This window comes from Choloepus didactylus, chromosome 8 (genome assembly GCF_015220235.1).
Source record: "Choloepus didactylus isolate mChoDid1 chromosome 8, mChoDid1.pri, whole genome shotgun sequence".
Classification (NCBI taxonomy): domain Eukaryota; kingdom Metazoa; phylum Chordata; class Mammalia; order Pilosa; family Megalonychidae; genus Choloepus; species Choloepus didactylus.
Genome location: NC_051314.1, coordinates 30,787,429 through 30,801,040, shown reverse-complemented (window position 1 = coordinate 30,801,040; position 13,612 = coordinate 30,787,429). Strand labels below are relative to the sequence as shown.

Genomic DNA, 13,612 nt, shown 5'->3' with positions numbered 1-13,612 from the left:
TTTTTTTTTTTTCCATTGCTTAATGGATATACTTTTTTTTTTTATCTTCATTTTATTGAGATATATTCACATACCACGCAGTCATACAAAACAAATCGTACTTTCGATTGTTCACAGTACCATTACATAGTTGTACATTCATTACCTAAATCAATCCCTGACACCTTCATTAGCACACACACAAAAATAACAAGAATAATAATTAGAGTGAAAAAGAGCAATTGAAGTAAAAAAGAACACTGGGTACCTTTGTCTGTTTGTTTCCTTCCCGTATTTTTCTACTCATCCATCCATAAACTAGACAAAGTGGAGTGTGGTCCTTATGGCTTTCCCAATCCCTGGTCCCTGTAGATTTAGCAGACCTTGTCTGGCTGGTGCTACTCTGGAAGTGGTGTTCTGGGCCACTTTCTGGTTTTTATCTAGTATTTTTCACGGAGGTGTTTTTTTGCTCTGTCTCACCTAGCCGCCATCTTAGGTTCTCCTCTCTGTAACTCTTAATAATAACTGTGTCTTACTGTAGAATGTCTTAATAAATATTTATTTAATTGGTTTATAATCTCAGTGAAAAATTTCCAGCATCATAGGCATTTTTATTGTGAAACACGGTTTGTATCTTGCTTCAAGATATTTGTCCTTACATTATTTCAAAGGATGGGTTGATAGTATACAGATATCTTATTTTAATTTTTTTATCTCTTAACCAGCTCTGGGAGACAAAGAAAGTATGTAAGAACTCTGCTATAGTATTAAAGCAAGAAGTAGATGTTGTGTTTCAGGAGAATGAAGTGATGATTCTTGCAGTTGACAATATAAGACGTCTGCAAGTGAGTATTATTTAGAAAACAATAGGAAATATAGTTTTGGTTGAAATTCATAATTCACAATTTTTTCTTGTTTGTTTTTGGACTTGGAATTAGGCATAATTGTATAGAATCCAATAAATACCAGAAGGTATTAGATGAATAAATATATGGGTCTTAAACTGAAGCTTAGATGATGCGAGTATTCAGAATTAAATTAGGTGATACCTCAGCTTACCTCATTCCTCACCTGTTAGATCTATGATCACATTCCTAAATTTTCATGGAGTAAAGGAATACCATGAGAAGAACTTGAACTTGTCCACAATAGTGATTCAGAAATGTCTGATGGAGTGTGCAAGGGAGATGGACATACCAATGGAAGCCTTATTTCAGAAGGATAACAGTGTCTTCGAAAGAACACTTAAGTGTGAGATAAGTCTGACCCATCGGACCTGAGATGGAAGGGAGTGGTCTTCACATATTGAAGTATGCCTGTTCCTTCATTTATTCACACATTTGTTCAATAAGTATTTGTTGAATGTTTATTGTGTTCCTAAGAAGGAAAAGGTTGTGTAGTAAAACTGAAAGAAATGTATCACTTAGGAATCCAAATAGCTCTACTTTAGACCCCTTCCCTCCAACAAAGGGAACATTTCTAGACTGGCTGAAGAGAAGGAGAGCCCCAGAGATCCATTGGCAGAGGAATGGGATTTATGAGTTCTCAGTGGTAGGTGGTAAAAGAGAGAGCAGATGTGCTACAGAGCATTGGAGTTCAAGAGCAGGTTAGGTTAGTTCCACTGTGTAGGTGGTGTGATGGTTGTGGGGGAATTCAGAGGATTTCCATTTATGTGAACAAAACATTTTTTTAGCCACTACTTTAAAAAAGTATCTGGAAATTATCTTTTGAGAGAAGCAGGATATTCAGCTTTTAGTAGTTTAGCTTCATTTTGAATGTCTAATAATTTGGAAAATGACAGGTAAAATATTGTAAAGGAAAAGCTTTCCGTGAGCAATTGATCCTGTAATATTTGTACCTGAGACAAGGTGACTGCTTATTTCATTTTGAAAAATAACTCAGGATTTTTAGGTTAGAACACTTAAGTTATAGAGAAGTATCTAACAATTGATTTAAACTTCAGAAATGTTTTTCTAGGTCACGTTTTACTTGAGTAATAGAACATCTTTACTGGTGGTGTTTTAAAAAATAATCATAGCATTAGTACACAGAATGGAATTGGTTAATCTTAGTTTAAACGTTACATGTTCAGGATCCAATGCACCTCCCTACTCCTGCTGAAAAGAAAAAGAGAAAGAATCTTAATTTATACAGTTGTGTGAGTAATTCAGAAGATATAAACACATTTTAATTTCCATTTGTTTTTTTATGGAAAGTCTGTCTTGGTCCCGTTTCATTAACACCCTTGAAAAATGTCAGAAAAGTGTATTTTAACGAATGATAGCCCTATTAAAATGGGCTTTGTGAAGAAATGGAAAAGAGGTGTGAAGCTAGCTGTGGGATTACAAATCAGAGAGATATGTCACAGGTGGTAGGCACAGCAGTTGCTTTATAAACCCTTTAAAGCTTGTTTTATTTTATAAAAATGTATTTGAACCAAAAAAAGTGAAATGAAATGAAAGCATGAAGTGCTGAATGTATCTACTGAGACTAGAATAGGGTTTTGTTGCTTCCCTGGGAGATCTTGTTGGTTATTTCCTGTGTTTTATTTTACTTTTTCAATTGAACCCTTCTAAAGAACAAAACTGCTCTTACGACCTAATAACTGATTGTGCCTTATTTTTCATTAGCTAATTAATGGAAAAACAGGTCAGATTGATTATCTGACTGAAGCTCAAGTTAGTTGCTGTTGCTTAAGTCCACATCTTCAGTACATTGCATTTGGAGATGAAGATGGGGCCATTGAGGTACTTGGTTCTAGTCTTCAGTCATTCTTTGCAGTATATGTATTTATTTAAAAGTAATTATATGTCTGGCATTGTAGACTTATACTAAAAAATCTTTCTATGCTATATTAATCGCTCCATTAGACTAAAAATAATCTCACAATCCAGTTGGTTATGTAGTTTTCAAATTGCCTTTACTCCTGTTTTTCATACCATTTGTTTTTTTTGTATTCTTTATTCTCTACCTAGTTGTTTTGCTGTCAGAGATTTGCGTAAGACTATGCGAAGAGCATATTTTTCCTCCTCAGTCTTAGAAACTCAGCTGATTGGGGGTGTAAGTGGTTTCCATTTGGTCCTGATAAGTTTCATCGGGAATATCAGTTAGGGTTACCTTATGCTTCCCTGTTTCTCCACCCTTTGCTGTTCTACTTTGATATTAGAAGTATACCTATTCACTACCTGAAAGCCTTAATTTATAAAATAAGACCAAATAAAAACAAAATCAGATTATAAGGTGTAAAAAGGATAATATAATAAAAGTCATTTTGAATAAAAATATTGTCTTTATCACAAATGAAATTCATTACAAAAGCATATTTTCTCTAGCTATATAAAAGTTTTTAAAAGAATGTTGGTTTGGGGCCAAGATCTGCTTCGTGCTGATCTGCTTCGCGCTGAGCAATAAACTCTTTCTTTTTGGGGGAAAAAAAAACCAACATTGGCTCCTTCTTTCACTTGCTCTCACTAGCCTTTTTGGAATTATTTCTTAATTTATTAACTGTGGCACTATCTTTCATTTATTTTACTTTGGATTCATTTTCATGAGCAATTACACAAATATTCTCTGGTTCATATTGCCCCCCAAAACCAGGAGACTATATGTTTATACATAAAGGGAAGAAGGAAGCGTTTGGAAAGTGATCTCAGTGTTATTGTATATTTGCCATGGCCATTGAGTTATTGATTCAGAGTTAAGGCTTTGTTTTTTCCTCATTATTGTGAAAAATTAGTTAAGATGGATGCTATTCTGAAAAAAATATATTGGTGTTTGTTAAGCAAGAGATGATTATACATTTGCCAGGTGTAACTCAGCCTTACCCTCTCAATCTCATATCTCAGACTCCTGTATATTATTATTTATTCTTAAGAGATTCTTCATTCCCCTCCTTTTTTTTTTGCCTTTGTGCCAAGCCAGCACTGTGTTCTTTTTGTTTTTACTAAGTACCTTTAAATAAGGTTCAAGAAAATAGCTTATAAAACATGCATGTGCCTCATGCACATCCTTTATCCCCCTCAAAGTCATCAAATAGTATATTTATGAACCATATGAAATTGCCAATATTTGGCTGTTTTTAACCCATAAAATAGCCGTTTTATATAGTTCAGTGTAGTATTATCATGTAATAACAGTAACAGCTGCCATTTATTAGGTATTTATTGTGCCAGATGCTTTCATTGAATTTTTTTAATATCCTGGATGATAGGTATTATTGTTCTTGTGTTGTAGACATCTAAAGTCTTCATTTCCACAACTTACAAAAATTAGTAAGTGGCAGAGCTAGGATTCAAACTGAGGTCTTTGAGACTGTGTGCTCAATTATTATGCTAACCCACCCGCCCTCCTTCCTTCCCTATTACAAATTGTGAGATTGTCCAACCTGTTAATTTAGAAAGGCCCTCATTTACACAAGTTCCCTTCACTCACTGAGAGGCCTTTTTTCAGACGTGTAGGTTAGGTTTGAATTTCTGAAATCTTTTTAGCATCATCTGTATTTTCCTTAGGCTTCCCTTGAGTACATTTTAATTTGGGAAAAGAAACCATATTTATTTATTGATTGATTGATTTAGTATAATAACTTAGGTGTGTAATGCTTAGGTGTTGTATTTCTTTATATTAATTTTCTGTGGTTTTCTTCTTTGAAGATTTTAGAACTCCTAAACAGCAGAATCTTCCGATCCAGGATTGGACATAAGAAAGCTGTACGACATATCCAGTTCACAGCTGATGGGAAGACTCTTATTTCAAGCTCTGATGATTCTGCAATTCAGGTGAGATGGAGGATGAAAACCTAACATATGTAATACTGAATATGAACAATTTGATTATGGCTCAAATCAAAGATTGTATACCACTTTAGGTATGCATTCAGATTATACACATGGGTTTAGATGAAATTCATTCCCTTTTCATATCTTTCTGTGGGTGAAGCAGGCAGTTTGACTAAAAAACTTCTTTTGGAATCCAAGGGTTCACTTGAACTTTCCTGCCTGCCTTGGTATTTGGATTTATACCAATAAATATTTTTTGTCACATTTATGTGATTTCTCCTTGATTTTCTTTACAGTAATAAAATCTGATTAAAATAATTTCATTCTTTCAAGAATCAAATGTCTATCACAGGAAAGAAATCCTGTGACAAAAAGAATAGTTTACCTTAGTAGAGGATTGTGCATATAGAGGCACTAGGATTAGTTTATCTTCTTTACAGTTTTTTTTAATTTTTATCAAATTTCCAGTGCACATAATTTAAAAAATTAATATTGCTCATTATGAAAAATAGGGCCCCATTTCTCATTCTTTGGAAGCAACTACTTTTAGCTTGTAGATGTTTCTTTTGATTTTTACCTTCCTGCCCCTTTATGTGCTAATTCTTGATTTTTCCGTAGAGGTATTTTCCACTGTTTTCCCTATAGTAAGATGAGGGCTTGGCTCTCTTTCACCTCCCACTTGTCTTATCTTCACCATATGTGCACACACAAATACTCACAAATCTGTTTATCAACCCCCATGACCCCAATACAATTATAACAAATTAGGTCATTAGTGTCATTATTATTACGAAATCAACACTGTTTGCAGCTAATCATGGAGTGTACTATGAATGTTTTTCCTGCCTTAATGAAATTTAGTAAAATTTTATTCTCATACTAAGTTTGGCTGAGTAGTGATGGAAATTATTTTACCCTAAAAGTTTGGAGACATTTTTTCAAGTTCCAAAGTTCATGTTGAGAAGGCAAGTCATTCTGATTCCTAATCTTTCTCTCTGGAAGATTTTAAGATCTTCTCTTTGTCCCCAGAATTTTGAACTTTTATGATGGTGTGCCTTAGTGTAGGTTTGTTTTTATCCATTGCTGTAAGTATTCAGTATCACTTCTCAATTTGGAAAACTTCTCTTTTTCAATGCAGGGAAATTTTCTTAAATTTTCATCTTTCTGTATTGTTCTCTAATATCTGCATTCCATTTTCTTGGTTCTGCTAAGTCAGCTGCTGTAACAAAGTACTACAAACTTAGTGATTTAAAACAAAAAGAATGTATTCTCTCACAGTTCTGGAGGCTATCAAGATTCTCTATCAGGAATTAAGTTGTTGGCAGGGCCATGCTTTCTCTAATGGCCAGCTTCTGGTGGTGGCTGGCAATCCTTGGTGTTCCATGGCTTGTAGTTGCATAATTCCAGATCTGTCTCCGTCTTCATATGGCCTTTACCCCTGTGTGTGTCTTTTCCATGACTCTTCTCTTCTTATAAGGACACTAGTCCTATTGGATTAGGGCCCACCCTAAGTCAGTATGACCTCATCTTAAGTTCATAACATCTACAAAGACCCTATTTCCAAATAGGGATCATATTCACAGATACCAGGGGTTAGGACTTCAGCATATCTTTTTGGAGGACAAAATTCAACCCATAACAATTATCATTCTCCTGCTTTCCAGCTTCTGACATTTTGTTGCTGTTATTCCCTTTCCCTTTCTCTTAACCTGTTATTTTAATAGCACTTGGAAGTGAAGGAGATAAATTCATGTATTCACTAGAATTCACTATAAATTCTTTTATTTAGTATGTAATGACAGTATATAACTATGCTATTAAAATTGTTTTGGAAAAAAATATATTTTTTAATATAATTTTATTGAGATAGTCACACACCAAATAATCCTTCCAAAGTTTATAGTCTATGGCTCACAGTATCATCGTATGGTTGTACATTCATCACCACAATCAATTTTAGAACAAATAAAAATAAAAATAAAAAAGAACATCTTAAATATCCCATACTGTCCTCCCCCATTATTATTACTTTTGGGTCTTTATTTTATTACTCATCTGCCCACACACTGGATAAAGGGAGAGTCAGTCACAAGGTTGTCACAATCACATGGTCACATGATAAAGCCTGTTTAGTTATACAGTCATCAGGAATCCAGTCTACTGGATGACACTTAAACAGTTTTGGGTATTTCCTTCTAGCTATCCTAATACACTAGAATCTAAAAAGGAATATCTATATAGTGCATAAGAATAACCTCCAGAATGACCCCTTGACTCTATTTGAAATCTCTTAGCCACTGAAACCATATTTTGTTTAGTTTCTTTTCCCCCTTTTGGTCAAGAAGGCATTCTCAATCTCATGATACCAACCCCAGGCTTATCTCTGGTAATCATGTCCCACATTGCCAGGGAGACTTACATCCCTGAGAGTCATGTCCCATGTAGAGGAGAGGGTAGTGAGTTTATTTGCAGAATTGGCTGAGAGAAAGGCCACATCTGAGCGACAAAAGAGGTTCTCTGGGATGACTCTTAGGCATAATTATAAGTAGGCTTAGCTTCTCCTTTGCAGGAATAAGTTCTATAAGGGTAGGCTCCAAGATCAAGGGCTTGACTTTTTAAATTGGGAGTCCCTAATGCTTGTGAGAATATCAGGAATTGCCGAGGTGGTGACGTTTAGTATTTCCACATGGAAAAAAAGATTTTTTATGTTAGTATATGATAGTCTCAGTCTTTGTGAGTCCTGTGAAGGTGTATGATTAGAATGAAATTTAGCTTCAGTACAGAAACTTCTTTATTAAGGGCTCCCATGATACTATTTTATTAAATTGTGAAGCTCAGTATAATATCTACCTTTTTTGCTCTCCAGATGTCTTTGAAATGGGTAAAACTAAACGACATCTGATGAAATCCTACTGAGACATTGTATACTGTATTGCCTTTATGTCGAAAGCTAAATTTGTAAGGTTTTATGACTAGCTTGAAGATCAGATATTCTCAGCCTGAGGGAGAAATAATTTTTAGAAATATTTTTAGAATAAGAGTTAAATTATTTTTAGAAATATGAGTTAAGTTGTGTTTCATCCTTTTTTCTGTTCTGCTCTGAATACTTTTTTTGCATTTTAAATGTTTTAATGAATATGCATTCATGTAACAAAATTCTTTGTAACTATTTCCAAGTAGTGACTGGTTGGGTTTTTGTTTTAGTTTAATTTAGATGGAAGTTTGTTTTAATAATCTTAGTATCCCCAGTGTCTGGAATGTTGTAAGGGTTCAGCATATCTTTGTTGAACTGAACTGAAGTTACTGTCAAAATTTGAAGAATCATCAACTGACCTGATTACAGTACCTATGGTTGTGAAATTCGAGGTCTATCTCAGTAGTTTTTGATCCTTTATCTTGAGGTAAATAAAGCCCAAGTGGTAGGCATACTCACATGGGCCAAGTTATAAGAATATTGGTTCTTGCAGGTATAAGAAGATTCTTTTGCATTTTTAAAATATAAATTTTATTTATAAGCTGAAAAATTCTACAGTATATATACATTTCAAGAATTATAGCTGATGGTAGACATCTCCAGACTCAAAATACAAAGTAATGCTGGTGGAAGTTTACATATCATCACAAGGTGATTCAATTAGCACAGTTGTTTGAGCCAAACAGAAAAAGTATTCCTGTTGTCGCTGCCTTATAGAAAAGCTTCTGTAATAAAACTGGTAAGGCTATTCTTAATCTCCCTTCAGTGAGTATTAAAATCTTTGTTACATCTGCTCTGGAAGCCTCTCTGATTTCCTGATGTGGAAGGCAGTAGTAAGAACCTAAATCAGGAATGAGTAGTGAATCAGGCACAGATAGGATTGGCAGTGTCTGTCAACCAAAAGGAGCTGTTAATGTTAGCTCCTGATCCTTGAGTTCAGTAGAGCCTGGAAGAGAGGGAGTGTGCTGGTTTGAATGTATTATGTTCCCCAAATGCCATTATCTTTGATGTAATCTTGTGTGGGCAGACCTATCACTGTTAATTAGATTGCAATTCTTTGAGTGTTTCTATGGAGATGTGCCTCACCCAACTGTGGGTGATGACTCTGATTGGATAATTTCCTTGGAGGTGTTGGCTCGCCCATTCAGGGTGGGTCTAAATTAATAACTGGAGCCATATAAATGAGCTGACAAACAGAAGGAACTCAGTGCAGCTGAGAGTGACATTTTGTAGAGGAGCTAGAGTCAAGAGGGACACTTTGAAGAAAGCACAGGAGCTGCAGATGAGAGACAGTTTGAAGACGGCCATTGAAAGCAGACTCTTGCTCCGGAGAAGCTAAGAGAGGACAAATACCCCAAGTGCAAGTAAGAGTGACATTTTTGAGGAACTGCAGCCTAGAGAGGAACGTCCTGGGAGAAAGCCATTTTGAAACCAGAACTTTGAAGCAGACATCAGCCACATGCCTTCCCAGCTAACAGAGGTTTTCTGGACACCATTGGCCATCCTCCAGTGAAGGTACCCGACTGCTGATGTGTTCACTTTATGGCCTTAAGACTGTAACTGTGTAACCAAATAAACCCCCTTTTATAAAAGCCAATCCATCTCTAGTGTTTTGCATTCCAGCAGCATTAGCAAACTAGAACAGGGAGCTAGAAAGTTCTTAGTGAAAATGGTCCTAGGGTATTTTAAGCTTTGTCACACAGGGTGTCCTTCCTTTCTGGTACGATCTATAGAGCCAGAAAAGCCTCTGTCTCTTTTCCTTCCCCTAGCATATCTCTTTGGGTTCTTAAAATACTGAAATTCCTAATTCATTTCTCTTTAAAATTAATCTTTCTTCCAGCTCTTATTCTAAGGTCCCCTTGCTCTCATACAGGAAACCTACTCCTGATATCCTGCCTCTGTGAATGAGCTCTCTGAGACAGAAAGTATGGAGACATCTGAGAACCAGGACTTGGAGGGGAGGGTGGCTGCTAAACATGGAGGATAAAAGAGTAAAGAAAGGGGAATAAGGTAGATGTCATTTCTTTTACAATTTTGCCTAAGCCTGATAGGAAAAGACTTAAAGATATTTCAAAATTAGGTGAAGAATGTTAATAATGTGCATACCTTTGGTGGTGGCTAATTTTCTTCATCTTTTTTTATTTAACAATTTATTTTTTATTTTTAAGCAGTTTTATTGAGATATATTCACATACCATACAATCTCTCTCAAAATGCACAATCAGTGGTTCACAGTATCATCACATATAACAATTTATTTTTTTAATTGTGGTAAAATAAAATAGCATAAAACTAGCTATTTCAAGTGGATAATTCTTTGATATTAAGGACATTGACAATACTGCATGACTTTCACACTATTTACAGACTGTTTCTTCATTCCAAATCAAAACTCATTCTCATTTAGTACTAGCTCGCCATTTCTCTCTCCCTCTACCCCTGTAACTACTATTCTGCTTTCTGTCTCTATGAATTTGCTTATTCTAAATATTTCAGGTGAGAGAAATCATACAACATTTGCTCATTTGTGTCTGGCTTATTTCACTCAACGTGATGTCTCTGAGGTTCAACCACGTTGTAGTATATATCAGCACTTCACTTCTTTTTAGGCTGAATTACATTTCATTGTGTGGATATACCACACTTTGTTTATCCATTTGTCTGTTGATGGACACTTGGGTTGCTTCCAACTTTTGGCTACTTTGAATAATGCTGTGATGAATATTGTACAAATATCTGTCCAAGTCCTTGCTTTCAGTTCTTTAGAATATGTACCTAGGAGTTGAATTGAGGAGCCACCAACTGTTTTCCCCAGTGACTGCACCATTTTACATTCCCACCAACAGTGTATGATGGTTACTGTTTCTCTGCATCCTTTCCAATTCTTTATGTTCAGGTTTGTTAATAATAGCCATCATAGTGGGTGTGAGTGTTATGTCACTGTGGTTTTAATTTGCATGTCTCTAATCACTAATGGTGTTGAGCTTCTTTTCTCATACTTTTTTTTTTGCCATTTGTATATCTTCTTTGGAGAAATGTCTGTTCAAATCCTTGGCCCATTTTTTAATTGCGTTGTTTGTCTTTTTATTGTTGAGTTGTAGGAGTTCTTTATATATTCTGGATATTAAACCCTCATCAGATATATGGTTTCCAAATATTTTCTCCCATTCTTTAGGTTGTCTTTTTTACTTTCTTGATAATGTCCTTTGATCAAAAAAGTTTTTAATTTACATGAGTTCCATTTTATGTATTTTTCCTCTTGGTGTGCATGGTTTTGGTGTAGAATCTAAAACTCCACTGCTTACTTGCCAATATCCTGAAGATATTTGCTTATGTTTTCTTGTAAGAGTTTTATAGTATTAGCCCTTATATTTAGGTCTTCAATCCATTTTGAATTAATTTTTCTCTGTGGTGAGAGATGATAAGTGGTCCACATGTATTCTTTTGTATGTGGATTTCCAGTTGTCCCAGTACCATTTGTTGTAGAGATTATTCCCCCCATTGAATGGCCTTGGCACCCTTACTGAAAATCATCTGGCCATGATTTGGGTTTTATATCTGGTCTGTCAATTTATTGCATGGTCTTTATGTCTACCCTTATGCCAGTACTACAGTGTTTTAATTACTGTGTCCTTGTAGTAGTTTTTTTTTTAAATGCAATTTTATTGAGATATGTTCACATACCATACTATCATCCAAAGTATACAATCACAGTATCGTCATATAGTTGTGCATTCATCATCACAATCAGTTTTTTGAACATTTTCATTACTCCAAAAAAATAAAAATAAGAATAAGAATAAAAGTAAAAAGGAATACCCAAAACATTTCTTACTTTTTTCCCCACCCCTATTATTCATTTACTTTTTGCCCTCCTTTTTTCTACTCATTTGTCTATACACTGGATAAGGGGAGTGTGAGACACTAGGTTTTCACAATCATACCGCGTAAGCTATATAGTTATACAGTCATCTTTAAGAATCAAGGATACTGGATTGTGGTTCAATAGTTTCAGATATTTCCTTCTAGCTATTCCAATATACTAAAAACTAAAAAGGAGTATCTATATAACTCGTAAGAATAACCTCTAGAATGACCTCTCAACTCCATTTGAAATCTGTCAGCCACTGAAACTTTATTTTGGTTCATTTCATTTCTCAATCCTCTATGCCAGGTCCAGGTTCATCCCTGGGAGTCATGTCCCATGAAGGGGTGGGCAGTCAGTTTACTTACCGAGTGGGCTTAGAGAGAGACAAGCCACATCTGAGCAACGAAAGAGGTTCTCTGGGGCTGACTCTTAGGCACAATTATAAGTAGGCTTAGCCTTTCCTTTGCAGTAATAAGCTTTATAAGGGTAAGCCCCAGGATCGAAGGCTCAGCTTACTACAGTCGTAGTCCTCAATGCTTACAAGAATATCAGGAGTTCTCCAGGTGAGGAAGTTTAATATTTCCACATTTTTCCCCAGTGCCTCAAGGGGGCTTTGCAAATAGTTTTTATTCTCTGTCCAAATTACTCTGGGCTGTGTCAGGGTTTCACACTAACCTGTACAAACCAACCAGATCTCATCCCTTATTCAAGGTATTTGAATTATGGTAATTATGGTATTTGAATAAAGTGACCATACAATTAAAATTGATAGCATGCTACAGTAAATGTAGATTTTGTACCAAATAAATATCTCTTCCTTTGGTCAATATCATCTTTTACCCTTTAGTCTGGTTTACCTTAGTTCTAATCAAATTTGTTCTGTTCGTATCTCTAATTGAAGTCTGATCTCTTTTTCATCCTCTTTAAATTTGCTATATGGGGTAATACTGTCATTCATAGCTACCAAACTCTGGCTCTGAGTCTCAGGTTTACACAGATACCTGAAGTTCCAGGGACAGACCAGGTTATACACAAACAGCTCAGCATCTCAGAATTTAGAACTGTTACACCTCATGAATAGATGGGACTGCTGTAAGAGCTTACAATCTAGGAACCTTTGCTATAAGCCTTCACCTGATAACCTGTGCTCTCAGATTCAATTCTCAGAGTTTACAAATTGTAGTTAGTCCATATTAGTGAGGCGTTACATGTTTGTGTTTTCAATTCCGGCTTATTTCATTCAGCATACTGTCCTCATTCACCTAGGTGCATACCCACAACTTTGTTTCTTCTTGCTGCCACTCAGTATTCCATTGTATATATACACCCCAGTTCACTGTTCCATTGATCAGTCAGTGTACCCTTAAGCCACCTCCATCCATTGCAAATTGTGAATACGGCTGCCATAAACACCAGTGTGCAATGTCCACTCATGTCCCTGTTCTCAGTTCTTCCAAGTATATACCCAGTAATGGGGTTGCAGGACCATATGACAAACCCATAGTTAGTTTTCTGTGGAACCACCACACTGCCCTCCAGCTGGGCTGCGCCATTCTACTTCCCTACAAATGGAATAGGTATATCCCTCTCTCCACATTTTCTCCAGCGCTTGTATCCCTCTGTTTATTTTTTAAACAGTTTTATTTACACACCATATAATCCATCCTAAGTAAACAATTAGTGATTCCCAGTATAATCATATAATTATGCATTCACCACCATAATCCACATGAGGACATTACCATTTCTTCCACAAGGAAAGAAGAAAAGGAAAAAACAAAATGAAGAATAAAAATATAAAAGAAGAAAAATAAAAATTAATAGAATACAATGAAAAGGCCAGACAACAACACCGCCACCAAGAATCCCACACCGCTCCTTTATTTCCCCCTCTTATAGACATTTAGCTTTGGTATATTGCCTTTGTTACAATTAATGGAAGCATCTTACAATGTTACCATTAACTGTAGACTCTAATTTGCACTGTTGTATTTTTCCCCTATACCATCCAGTTTT

General features: G+C 35.5%; 1 protein-coding gene across 7 annotated transcripts in view; it reads left to right on the top strand.

The window, feature by feature from the left end:
• The window catches only part of APAF1 (apoptotic peptidase activating factor 1), a 110,257-nt gene that overhangs the window by 71,764 nt on the left and 24,881 nt on the right, over nucleotides 1-13,612 (top strand). For 6 of the 7 annotated variants that reach the window (XR_005218242.1, XM_037845284.1, XM_037845283.1 and 3 more), the window contains 3 exons: nucleotides 705-824; nucleotides 2,610-2,726; nucleotides 4,629-4,754. Coding sequence is in view for 5 of the 7 variants with exons in the window: in XM_037845284.1 (XP_037701212.1) it covers nucleotides 705-824; nucleotides 2,610-2,726; nucleotides 4,629-4,754 (363 nt within the window). In the remaining 2 variants the exon portion in view is untranslated. Of the gene's footprint in view, nucleotides 1-704; nucleotides 825-1,057; nucleotides 1,290-2,609; nucleotides 2,727-4,628; nucleotides 4,755-13,612 lie in introns of those variants that run through there. The other variant, XR_005218243.1, reaches the window with a different exon arrangement.